At 40.1% G+C, this 13,615-nt stretch overlaps 1 protein-coding gene across 8 annotated transcripts in view; it reads right to left on the bottom strand.

Moving 5' to 3' along the window:
* NSD3 (nuclear receptor binding SET domain protein 3) overlaps positions 1-13,615 on the bottom strand; it is a 102,665-nt gene that overhangs the window by 6,062 nt on the left and 82,988 nt on the right. For 4 of the 8 annotated variants that reach the window (XM_070500065.1, XM_070500070.1, XM_070500069.1 and 1 more), the window contains 7 exons: positions 11,637-11,839; positions 10,824-10,936; positions 9,758-10,027; positions 4,517-4,633; positions 2,840-2,981; positions 1,398-1,504; positions 292-496 (listed from right to left, as the gene is read on the bottom strand). In XM_070500065.1, coding sequence (XP_070356166.1) covers positions 292-496; positions 1,398-1,504; positions 2,840-2,981; positions 4,517-4,633; positions 9,758-10,027; positions 10,824-10,936; positions 11,637-11,839 — 1,157 coding nt within the window. Of the gene's footprint in view, positions 1-291; positions 497-1,397; positions 1,505-2,839; positions 2,982-4,516; positions 4,634-5,285; positions 5,369-9,757; positions 10,028-10,823; positions 10,937-11,636; positions 11,840-13,615 lie in introns of those variants that run through there. The other 4 variants (XM_070500068.1, XM_070500071.1, XR_011498876.1 and 1 more) reach the window with 3 other exon arrangements.

Below are 13,615 nucleotides of genomic sequence, written 5' to 3'. Positions count from 1 at the left end.
CTGGGTGTACTCTTAAGTATGGATGTGAGCTACTGCCCAAAACTCAGTGCCATAGGAGCTAACTGTTCACCGATGGTAATAATAAATAAGAAACCAATCCTTGCTGGCCCACAGGTGTCTCAAATTTGCAGAGAGACAGATTTTTCACTAGCATAATTTTTGTTTGCTATTGTTTGTTCTATTCAACATTTCGTAGTCCATGGCTCCACCAAGGAGAGTGGAATGTATTCTAAGTTACACACAGTTGGCAAAGACGCAAGTCAGAGAAAGGGTCTTGAGGTTGTAGCTTACCATATGGTGGCTGAGTCAGGTTAAGGCATAGGAGGTGGTATGCTTTGGGACAGTCTTTTTTGTCACACATGACCAGCTCTCCACCATCTCCACACTGAAAGCAGTAATCTTCATGCATCTGCTTTGGTTCTGTTTTGATTTTTCGCCTCTTCTGCTTTAACTTAGCATTTTTTGCCTTTTCTTCAGTTGTTGACGCACACGCCGACTGGCAGGAAAAAAGGATCACGGTTTTAATGATCACAGTGTATAAAGCTATAAAGCTTTAGACAGAAAGGAAAATCCTACAACCTCACGGTCATGTAAATTCATCTGTTGTTCAATTACCCAAAAACACCAGTTGGACTTATCCCATAACAGTATTATAATAAAAATAAGCCTTCATTTTCATTGATTTTTTTGAATAAGGTGCTTTTTTTTTTTAAATTCCAAGGACATTGAGATATAATTCACATACCATAAAACTCGCCATTTTAAAGTATATAATTCAGTGGTTTTTAGTATACTGTGAATTTTTTAAAAAAGTTTTTCAAAAGGATTTTGCTAACTTAAATTCAATCAGAAGGGGGCTGGCTCCGTGGCCGAGTGGTTAAGTTCGCGTGCTCCACTGCGGCGGCCCAGGGCGTGGACATGGCACCGCTCGTCAGGCCACATTGAGGCGGCATCCTACATCCCACAACTAGAAGGACCTGCAACTAGGATATACAACTATGTACCGGGCGGGGGCGGGGGAGGGGGGGGGGGAGGTGGTTTGGGAAAGAAAGCAGGGGGAAGAAAAAAAAAAAAGATTGGCAAGTTGTTAGCCCAGATGCCAAGCTTTAAAAAAAAAAAAAAAAGGAAGATTGGCAACAGTTGTTAGCCCAGGTGCCAATCTTTAAAAAAAAAAAAATTTCAATCAGAAATAAAAATATATTTCCAGAACCTAACAGATCTTACTAAGATGCTTCACTGGAAAGAGAGTCTAAACTTTGGGTAAATACAACTGATGACCCGCAAACTAAACCAGGTACCCATTTGCCAGCCTTTTCCTGAGATGGCCATAAACAAACTTCTTCAATAGCCCCACTCCTTATTCCTGTTGGCATGGGGCCCCTCCCTGCACAACTGACCTTTGGCCGCACTCCTAGAAAACCACTGCAGTTATCTGCCCCACAGTGGCACTCCGTTCTGCCATTGCCCAGACAATCCAGGTTATAATTAAATGTTAACTCCATCCCTAAAACATAAGAGAAATAATTATTCATATTCAAGGAGAAGAGAAATGCTGTCATAGACACATACTCATAATGAAAAAAGAGACATAATTCTGACATGAAGACTTTTCCCTCTCCAATGTCCCACACTGAAGACAGTGATGGAAAAAGGAAAAAACAAACAAACCCAAAGCTAAAGGAAAACATCCCCATCTACCAATGATCACAGCAAAAATATTCTACAAAAGTCATCATATCCTTTTCATCAAAGTGGTCAGAAACTCTGTAATTGAGACTACAGATCTGAAATCTATGCTCAAGAAAAATGGGTTCTAGTTTAGCTCTTTTCTAAAGCTAATTTACACAAGTTTCTAAATGAACAATATGACCGTGGAATTGTGACGACCATACCACTCCCAGTAATTAATGCCTTATATTATGATCAGAAAGAGTTCAGGGGCTGGCCCGGTGGCACCAGTTAAGTGCCAACGTTCCACTTCGGCGCCCTGGGGTTCGCCAATTCGGATCCTGGGTGTGGACACGGCACCACTTGGCAAACCATGCTGTGGTAGGCATCCCACATATAAATTAGAGGAAGATGGGCATGGATGTTAGCTCAGGGCCAGTCTTCCTTAGCAAAAAGAGGGGGATTGGCGGCAGATGTTAGCTCAGGGCTAATCTTCCTCAAAAAAAAAGAAAGAGTTCAAAATGTGGGGTACGATATCCACCAAAGATCAAGGGATTCAAAGTAGGAGGCCCAAGTTTTCTTCTAGCTGGGCTTGAACAATCCACAATGATTTCTAGAAACATAGTTTAAATCTCTTTTAGCTACAGCATTTCTCCTGTCACCCATTTTTCTACAAACTTAACAAAGGAGAAACTAAGTTTTGCTATTAAGATGCTGGAGGGGTAAGGAAAAATGAAAGCAATAACTCTGGCTTCAGAAGCTTTCTGTGTCTAATTTGAAACAGATTGATCTTTCAAAGTTAAAAAACAAACCAAAATACCCCACAAACAAACCAAGAAGCCAGTTGATGTTAACACAGGCTAATTACTTTTAATACTTTCAAAAAAGAAAACAAAAGCTTCAACATCTGGTTACATTATACAGAGCAATAATTGGGACAATTAATTCAGTAGGTTCTGGGAGAGACAGAATTCTGTAATATCCTCTTACATAAAGGCTCCTCTCTCTCTTTGCAGGATACAGATTTTTTACTTCTTATTGGCAGATAACAATTCTAAACACAGCTCTTTATCTTATTTGAATAAATATTTGAGCATCAACCCTTGAAGTATGTCCCGCCTTCAAGCCGTGCTCCCTAGGGAGGGGCCACGGGGAGCAGCTACCTTCCTACCTGCCGGAATATCACAGAGAGCAAAAAGGCCAACTCGGACATCCCCGTTCACCGTCCACTTCTGCGTTTCACAGTTCGGATTACAACTGTGGTTCATAAAGCGAGAATAATTTCCTTTCGGGCCAGCGTCAATTATACGGTCCTTCAGAAAGAAAAGGAATGAAAGGTACCTTTGACATGAAACCAAGTATCAGCCTGTCTTAGAAACATCCACCTCAGTCAAGAGCCACAAGGCAGCAGCATTTTGCTACCAGCTGACGTCTGATAGCTGACAATTCTGAAAATGTGGTGATCTCTGTGCAGGTTTACTAAGTTCTCTAGTTTATTTGATGAACTTCAAGTCAAAGCAATTCATGATAAAGTGGGGTTTAGTTTCTTTTTAAGTTCATTTCTAGAAACAAACATACCATACGATAATGCTACTTAGAAGATTACCTGGCTATAGTTTTAGGAAAGGTATTTTCTGATTAGGAACTCTAAGTTCAGATAGCTACTTGTAATGGGAACCATGGTATTTGGCTGTCAGCCCTCCTTCCCACTCTGAACAAGAAGTGACACCAGTAGAGGGTGGACGGATGAGAGACTAGGCCATAAAAAGTGAAGAAGGAAAAATGAGAGACTTCTCCTCAGAATGAAACTCGGAGATTTGATGATGGAAGGGCTATAGTTTGGGATGCACGCTCCAGTAGTTATCTATTTGTTCTATTTTTACGTACACTAAAGTTCAAAATAGTGTAAAAAGCTCAACATTTTGGCCCCCTGAATTTAAGCCCTGACCATCTGGACAAGCTCTAGGGGATGGCGCCTCCCTGGTGTTGTCAATGGTTGGAGGGGTCACTGTCAGTGACGGCAGGACCGAGGGGGCGATCAGTGATCATGAATAAATGGCATGTTATGTTTCTGAAATACACGTTCATGAAAGGTGTAAAACCTTCAAACAATGACGTATCAGTTAAAATAATCCTTCTTTTAAACGATCACTAGTTCTTACTGTGAATGATATTCTGACTCAGTTTTAGAGATAGCCTGGGACATGGGAAACATGGCTACTAGTCTAGGCTCTTCATTAAACTGTAACAAGATATTCAACAAATCACTTATCAGGGCTGGACCTCAGTTTCTTATCTTCTGTCAATCAAAGGACCACAGAGAAACTAAATGAGATAATGGATGTCATGTGCATCAAACGGGACTTAGCATGACATGTATTAAACCAGCAGTTGTACTGTCATTTTCTTATGACAGCATTTCTTTTTCCTAACACATAAAGAGAAGTCTAAATATACAGAACAATTTAGAGTTAGATTTTTGCTAAATTAGAACTTTAATGGTGGTTTATAACTTAGAATTACAGAGCTGATTTTCTCCTTCAGTGATAAAGAAACTGAGGGCCAGGTCTTTCAGTGGCTAAGAAGAGCTGGGACTAAGATCCAGATATGTTAACCCTATTCCTAGTTGTCTTTGCACTCCCTGTGCTGTCTCACATTACATGTGCAAGCTTTCAATAATCATTCATTTGTACTCTGGGATAATTAGCTCACAGTACACAGCATACTGGCTACTGCAAATCATTATAATTTGCCTGAAAAAATCAAATTAGAGGAAACTGAGTTCAACCTAAGACCATGAAATAAAAACAAAAAATCCTTTTTTCTTACAAAAAAAAAGCAATTTTACCTTGGTAACAGTTAACATATAAAAATTAGTTACACTGTTCTCGTGGGCTCGCTTGATTCGCAATCTGCATTCTTCTTCATCAATTAATTCGCCAACATATTCATTTACAAATTCGCCCTGCAGAGAAGCACGCGATATATAAATGTAAAATCAGTGTATCATATTAGACAGCATTCCTTAACACCACATGTATGATCCAGAGAATTAACCCAAAAGAATCCTGGAAATATAACTTCAACCCTAGAAACAAACAGTTGTTATGCGCGGGCATTCAGATAGTCTATTTCTCTTGTATGGGTGCCTCTGAAGGTGATAAGTGCCTGTCTCCCTTGCCAACAATATTATTTCTACAGTCCAAGTGACACCAGTATGGGATCTCACTGGGATCTGGGGCTAGGCTAACTCAAGCCTCTGAAGCTATATTCTAACAGACTTTTACTGGTTTGTTGTAGCTTTAGGGGTAAGACCTGGAAAAGATCTGACTGACGCAAATGAGCCCTTTTACTTAAACTTTTTATTTTGAAGTGATTATAGATATTCACAGGAACTTGCAAAAACAGTGCAGAGAGGATCCGTGAACTCTTCAGTCAGTTTCCCCAATGGTAACCTCCTACATAACTAGAGCACAATATTAAACCAGAAAACGGACACAATCTACAAACCTTATTCAGATTTCCCCAATTTTACATGCACTCGTGTGTGGGTGTAGTTCTATGGAATTTCATCAGGTGTGGAATTGTGTAGCCATCACCACAATCAAGACACAGACCTGTTCTGTCTCCGCAGAGGTCCCTTGTGCTGCTCCTTTATAGGCGCACCCAGCCTCCAGAGCTGACAGTAAGCACCAGCCATCTAAAGAGAAGTACTATATTTTCTAATTTTGGTAAATCATTAAGAACATAAGCCAATGTTCTTAAAAATATTTAACCTTTCCCTATTGATAAAGATAAAAGATTGTTACTTCTGCAATAAGAGAAAAGAAGTTACTGGGCCAAACTGGAAGGCGTCAACCCAACTCCCCCGCAGCAGTCTGCCCTGGCCGCGCGCCGCTAGGCTGCTGCAGGGAGCTTACGGACTTGTTCCCACTGGGGAGCGGCCACCACAAAAGCTGACCTCTAGCTTTTTGTCTCTCCCATTTTTATTGATTGTACAAGCTGTGACAAAGAATTAGGTTGGAAAAAGAAACATTTCATCTATAACTGCAGCATCCTAACAGAGCAGTTTATTTTCTCCCCTTTTTCCTTCCAGTCCTTTCTCATGAAGGACAGGACGGATCTGCACATTTGTGTACTATGTACTGTCAGCCTTAAATGGCCTTTCCTACATCCAGTTCGGACTTCGACATCAACTGATGGACGATGTTTTGCAACATCACATCGTACTGCTGCCCTCACAGGTAGACAATTTCACTGCCATCTTGGCCGCCTTGCCACCTAGTGTTACTCTACTTGATTATTTGATGGCAAGTTTTCTTTAATGGAAACTTACAGAGCAGAATTTCAACCAAATCAGCCCCACTTCACTTTTTCCACATACTGGGATTCAAGGGTAAGATTTCATTGGAAGAAATGGTTCTGTGGCTTTAAAAGCTTGAGAACCATTTATTATGGTTTATATTTACTATTCTATGAAAATGAGTGAATACGGAAAAATTGAAGTGTTGATACCAAACATGAGGCGTGCAAGTCTCATAAACTTGATACCATTGTAAATAAATATTTCTAGCTATTTTGTAAAAGAAATATTTTACATGTCCTAAAAGTGACAAATCTTTAGCCTCAGAGTTGCTTACTGGACTTAAAACCATTAACTGTGAATTCAACTGTGAACACAAAAGACAAAATAAAGAACTCAAAAAATGCTAGACATCTGTCCTTAAAGCCTGTGGCAAAAAGACAGGATGTAATTCAGTATTTAATACATATTCTTTAATTTCTAGGAGAGATACCACTTCATAACCGAAAGTCCCTTGTTTAACTCTGGCACCTGTTTTCAGGAATTTGTTATGTGTGAAAAGAAGGACTGACTCTGTACATTCAATTTCACATGCGGCTTCTGTCCTCTCAATGCACCAAAAATCTTTTTCATGTTGCCACAAAGTCTTTTGAGTATGCTTTTCAATAACTGTATATTTCTACCTATTTTGTGTAAAAGACCAATTGGCTTACATTAGCAATTTCTCAAGTGCTAAAGGGCAGAATAATCCTCACTGATTCTTGATTATATCATTAACTTAATAAACTATAATACATTTTAGAATAAGTGCAACTACTATTACAAGGTGATAACACGATATTAAACTGGATAGATTTCAAGATCGTCCTCAAAACTCCCCTGAAATCACAGGCAAAAATTTGTCTGGGTGATATGCATGGCATTAAAGTAATATCAGAAATTTTGCATTATACAACAATATGTGAAATGCAGATGGCCTTGGACCAAGCAACCCAATCCACACATCCAACGCATTGGCACATCCTGTAGGCTCTACCTTCAAAATGTCAGAAATCTAACCACTCCTCTCCTGTTCAACTCTAACCCTAGTGGTCCACGCCTCGCCATGTCTCTCCTGGACTATCATGGTCTCCTTTTCATCACTCTTTCTCCATTATCATAAATTCTCCAAACTACAGTCAAAGTTATTCTTCTGACACCTAAGTATGGTGGACAGACACTTGAGGTGGCCCCCATGATCCTTGCCTCCTGGTGTTCGGGCCATTGTGTGATCCTTTCCCCATGAGTTAGCATGACCTGTGACTTGCTTCTAACCAAGAGAATATGACAAAGGTGACAGGACATATGTATGACTTGAGTTTGTTACATTAAGACTTTCACATCCATCTTGCTGGAGGGTCTCTGTCCCTTGTTGGCTGTAAGGAAGCAAATAGCCATGTTGGGGAACCCCATTTGGCAAGTAACTGTGGGCAGCTTGTAGAAGCTAAAAGCATCAAAAGAACAACAATGACAACAAACCAGAAGGAAAACCACCTGAAGCTCTCAGACCTACAGCTGTGAAGAACAGAGTTCTGCCAATAGCCGCGCAAGCAGGTGGGCAGGTCCTTCCTTAGTTGAGGCACAAGGAGAATCCAGCCCTGGTCGACACCTTGACTGCAGTCTTGTGAGATCCTAAACAGAGAACCCAGCTAAGCACTGCCCAGACTCCTGACTCACAGAAACTGTGAGATCATAAAATGTATGCTACATTTTAAGTTGCCAAGCTTGTGGTAATATTGTTATGCAGCAATAAAAAATGACTGCATCACGTCAGGTCCAGTCACTCCCTACTGAAATCCTCCAGAAGTTTCCCATCCTGTGGCCTACAAGGCCCCCTGTGATCTAGCCCCTGGCTCCCCCATCTCATCTCCTAACTACCCACTCCTCTCCTTGTCACTGCTCTCCAGGTGCACTCACTTTCTTGCTGTTCTGGGAGCATGCTAAGACCTTTATCCTTGGCTTTGTCTTGAGCCTGAAAAGCTCTTCTTCCATCTGCATCAGTATGGCTTTCCCCTGACACGCTTGGGTCAGGTGCCACCTCTTCAGGCCTTCCTTAACCAATCAATTGAAAACAGCAGTCCCGTCACCAGCTATCCCCTTGACAGCTTTATTTTTCTTTGCAGCTTTTAGTGGTACTCAACACTATGTATCTGTTTATTACCCATCTCTAGCAGACCCACAAAGGTGTCTTGTTCACTATTGTTTTCCAAGTGCCTAGAATAGTCCCTGGCGCATAAAAGCAGCTTATCAAATATGTGCTGAACGAATGAGTTTCAACCTATAGGAAAAGGTGCATGAAGACAGGTGACCAAGAATGTCCATTAAAGAGTTAAATATATATATATAAATTTATTGGAAAATAGGTTAGCTAAATTATGGTACAGTTTACTATGGAATATAATGAGACTGTTAAAAAAGAATGAGGTCAAACTTGTATGTACTGCCATAAAAATATATTTATGATATACTCATTAAGTGGGAAAAATATGCATGATATTTATGTGTAAAAAACTCTACAAATATAGAATATAAGAATAGGTATACATGTGTTTATGTTTACCATTGCATTGAAAAAGTTCTAAAAGGCTACATACCAACCTATTAACAATGGTCATCTCCAGTGAGGAGACCAGGAATGAAGGGATAAAGGAGGAATTTCATGCTTTATCATCTTTTTGTATTGTTTGATTTTCTTTACTACATTAAATGGTATTTTTTAATTACAAAGGTGATTTTTTAAAAAGGGAGAAAAATGTCCAGAGTAACTTGAATTCCCACTAGGTCCATTTTCTCTCAGCGAATACATCTCCAGCTTCCAAATATTGGCATTAGGCAAGTTGGGGGTTGGGGGGGCAGGGTGGGGACTTGGTTTAAAATGCCAATTATTCAGGCCTGTCCTAGACAGTTCCACAAGCCACTGTTTACTGAGCCCCAGGAGATTCTCAGGATCTCTCACGTTTGAGAGTCACTGTTTGAACAGTGGAATTTACTGGTGATTTTTGTTTTTCTTTGAGTTATTTGCATTTAAAATTTTTTCTACAACAGGCATGGATTTCCTGTGTAAAACAAAGAGACTGCTTTAAAAAACTGCCTCAAAGTATAAGAATGAAGATAATTGAGAAGTGCTAAAGATCTCAACTTTTTCCAGTTGCTTTTGCACACAGACTGTAATGTGAATCTAGCAATGACCCTTAACTATGTAGGGCAGGGATTATGATGTCCACTTTACAGATGAGGAAACTGAGGATCTGGGAGCTTACGTGACTTGGCCATGGTTTCATGGCTAATGAATTATGATGTTGGAGCGAAGTCCTGGGTTTGCTAGTTTCTATCCCAGTATGTTCTTAGTTTTACTATTTTTCCTTTACTAAGTCTTTTAAATCTATTTTGCTTAAAAGTAAAAAATATTTCAAATAGAAAATAACCAATACCACAACTAGAAGGACCTGCAACTAAGATATACAACTATGTACGGGGGGTTGGGAAGATAAAGCAGGGAAAAAAAAAAAAACGAAAAGAACCAATGCCCCTGTCCTTTTTATGGCTAATCACAGGACACCCAGAGTTTATGTGCATTTTATTACTACTTCTTCCTACTGCTTTTTCTTTGCTCAAGAAGTAGTAAACTCTCAACTTGGAAAGTTTCAAACTTTTGCCATAAATCCCTATATATTTTGTCCCTCGACACATCTCTAAGAGTCTTGGGTCCTGATCCTCCATCTCCACCGCCACCCCATCCCATGCTACCTTCTTAATGCTCCTTTTGGTCCTGAGGCCCCAGCCTCTTCGCTCTGTTTTGATGATTTCTGCGTCGGGGTAGAGCCTCTTTGTAAAGCACTGGTTCTGGCAGCGGTCCCCAGCCGGGCACACCTGCGGGTGACACTCGTACTGCAGCATTCTGTTCAGGCACTCTGATTCCAAGCCGCAAGGGTTTTCATCCGCTGGCTTGCAGTTACAGCGGGGAATCTCGGACAGGTCTGCAACCTGGATCTGTACCTTTCCTATTACTTTGTTAGCCTAGGAAACAAAATCACAAACAAGAGGGAGGAATTTGAACAGGAACATCAGAAAGAGCCATGCTATTCTTGGCTCTGCCACTGCCTTGTGGTGTGACTCTGAGAGAGGCTCTCTAATTTTAATTTCCCCATGAGTAAGCCACGAATAGCAACTGCCTCTCCTTAGCTGACAAAAATATCAAAACCTGATGCGAATTCTCACTTATCTATCCCATGTATTTCTTCTTCTACCCGTTGATGGAAATTCCATAACTGAAAACAACTGTGGGCTCTCTGGAAGAAAGGGCCTAAATCCCTGTATCCTCGTCTGGCTGCAGGATAACCTGGCAGAGCAAGGACAGGACTCACAGCAATCATGCTGCCCTGAGCTCCGAGCGGGCTCACTGGAGCTCTCATCCTCACAGCGAGGCAGCCATGCTGCCACTGGATGCTCCCAAGAAAAGCTCTCAGTTTGTTTTACAGAAGACTGGGTGATAATTAGCAAAAGTTTTCACAAGTCAAAGAGGGCCTTCTAACTACAGCCATGCATTGCTTAATTGACGGGGACATGTTCTGACAGATGCGTCATTAGGTGATTTCATCGTCGTCATGCAAACATCACAGAGTATATTTACACAAACCTAGATGGTCTAGCCTACTACACACCGAGGCGCTATGGTACTAATCTTATGGGACCACCATCGTTTACGGGGTCCATCATTGACCGAAATGTCGTGATGCAGCGCGTGACTGTAGCAAGAGTGTAATGCATTTCATCTTGCTGTCAAATACCAATGTTTTCACGGGGGAAGACTCACTTTGATGTGTTTGTAAGGAGGGGGTTTTCTTGAGCTTTTTTCAATCTCTAGTGCTTCTTTACTTTCTCTTTGTGCTTTCAATTCCTGGAAACGTTTTGCAGCTTCTTCCAGTGCTGCCAATAAGACCAAACAAAGTATATAAAGACCAAAAAACAACCAAACAAAAACCATTAGGAGAGTAGTTTCACATTGCCTTCCCCCTGCACTGCACCTTGGTCTGGGGTTTTCTTTTAAAAATTACATTCTGGAAATAACCATTTAGCACCAGGAGAGGGTAACACTGAACTAGGATGTAAGTCATTTATGGCTGAACACTGTGGTGTGTGCAAGCTGCTGCCCCAGAGATGAGGGCCTACTCCAATGCTCAGAGGCTTCCACGTGAACCGAAGAGCAGCTTTTTACCTTGGAGGAGATTTACATTCATTTGACTCTTACCCAGAAAGCCTGTCTTCCTGGCCACTTAGTGCAAAAACAGCTGTAAGGGTCTTCATGGGAAGCTTTTACTGCTCTTTGGTAGCAAAAGAGCTTCACTTCCCAAAAAGACTGTTTCCAGAATAATCTCTACGTTTGTAGAAAGATCACTGAAGAAGCTCCTTTCATATACGCAGTACAGTCTACCATATTGAAAAGTATTTCTTTAATTGACTGGATTCTGATGTGGTTCTAATGTGACTGGAAACTTACAGATGCTGGATCATAACACCTGGTGAAAATTCTCTAATACCAGAAACATGCCATATGCCAGTCAGCAGATGTTGAGCAATCAACACTGGAATCTCAGTTTTGAGCTACCGTAAACATCATCCAACTTACCTTTTTTGAAGGTCTTGTTAATACTAGTCTGTCCCTCAGCAAAGCTTTTGTCTCCTTCAACATAAGGGAACACTCTGCCCTGGTGTACCCAATAGTAGTCATGAGAACCAAAGAAGAACACAGGGAAGTCCCCCAAGTCATGCTTAAGGCCCTGGATGTTGAGTGGCACAGACCTGGGGTTGCAGATCTCTGCTGGCCACCATCTGAAAACAAAAGCAATTTTAGACCAGGAAGATGGAAAATCACACTATTCTTTACATGGCTGTCGCAGGAGGAAAAAATGGTTTTGTAGTTTACAATTTTCATTCAGATTCTACGGAATAAAACACCCTATCTTTAATCCTATCCAAACCACACATCTTTGAAAAACATATTCATTAATGAATTAACTAATGAAGCAGTGAACACAGACTAAACCAACGAGGTCCTAAACATCCAATCTAATTTTTCTTTAAAAAATTAGTATTTGATATTTATAGAAGAATATATATCATGAGAATTTAAGTTATAAAGCATAATAATAAAATAATGAACTTGTTACCCAACTTAGGAATTACAATTTACCAATACTATTCCAAACCCAATTTCAGTACTAGAAAAGTCATGTTTTTCTCCAAAGTTGACATTCTTAATACTAAGATTGTCTTTCAAGCTGTAGAAGTTTATTTCTAGTAGTCAAGGGAATCATTTAAGAATAAACTGATGCGATAAAAAGAATGACCACTCCCATTCAAACTAGTATTTTCTGACGCTCTAATCAACCAGGGGAAAGACTTTTTGGTCAAATGTACTAGGTTTATACCAGTGTGTATTTCAGAATCTAATTCATTTTAGATCATCATAAACGTGGGATATGGGTCAGCATGAAAACATAACTGTCTCATGCAGTGATGACTACCACGGCCGTCAGTAAACGAAGCCATCTGTGAGGCACACGGGGCAGTTTCCAGCAATTGGGCAAGTCAGGAATTGAAGGGCGAAGCTTTTGTAGATATAAGATCATCAATATGAATAGTAAATACACAAAGACTAAAATTTTTCAGTCTCTTATTTTACATACGCCTAATAAAACCATTTATTTAATTAACTATTATTTAGAAGATAAATGATGGCACGGTCACATTCCCAGCTTTATAATGCAGAACTTGAATACACTTCATCTAAAAGGTACCCTGCTGTCCGTCTAAGAATTAATTAAAAACGTGGGTAAGAGTCTGTGCTCAAGTTGTTAAAATAAAACAAAACAACACTATCTTGTGTAATCAGTATTTAGTTTCCTTTCAAAGTAGGCTAGGAAATGGTTATTTATTTCTATATCATCTTAAGGTAGCTAAGTATGTACGCGATGACAGCCTTCACTGGGTCAGGTAGGAAGAGGCACACTTTCTCCCAGGGGCTGTTCCAGGTCCTCCTATTTCCCCCAGGAAACTTCACACTGGAGTAAACAGTTATTGAAAAGTAACAACATCATGTGGCCCAGCTGGGCCTGCCTGGAAAAAAATACATTATTAGCTCAAGGCTGGGAGCCTTTGCAAAACATGCAACATCATCTGACCTGCATATAAAGTCTCACTGGGCTGGGAGCTGGAGCGCTGCTTGGCGCTTCTTTAAAATGCAACGTGATTGAAATTTAAGTATTAAAATTAAATTAAGTCAAAGATATTTTCATGTTCATAACTTTTTTAAAAAAGGAAATATATAATGTACAGCACGGTGACTATATTAATAATACTGTATTGTATATTTCAGAGTTAAGAGAGTAGATCTTAAAAGTTCTCATCACAAGAAAAATAACTTTTGTAACTACGTCTGGTGATGGCTGTCAATTAGACTTACTGTGGTGGTCATACAGAAACACCGAATCACTACCCTGAAACTAGACAACATTATGTCAATCATATCTCAAAAAAAGCCAAAAATAAAAAAATGAACAAAAGGAAATATTCTGAAATTTACTTGAAGATCTGAAGGCTTCTTAC

Source organism: Equus asinus, chromosome 27 (genome assembly GCF_041296235.1).
Source record: "Equus asinus isolate D_3611 breed Donkey chromosome 27, EquAss-T2T_v2, whole genome shotgun sequence".
NCBI lineage: Eukaryota > Metazoa > Chordata > Mammalia > Perissodactyla > Equidae > Equus > Equus asinus.
The sequence above is the reverse complement of the archived record's forward strand: the minus strand, read 5'-3'. Positions and strand labels throughout refer to the sequence as shown.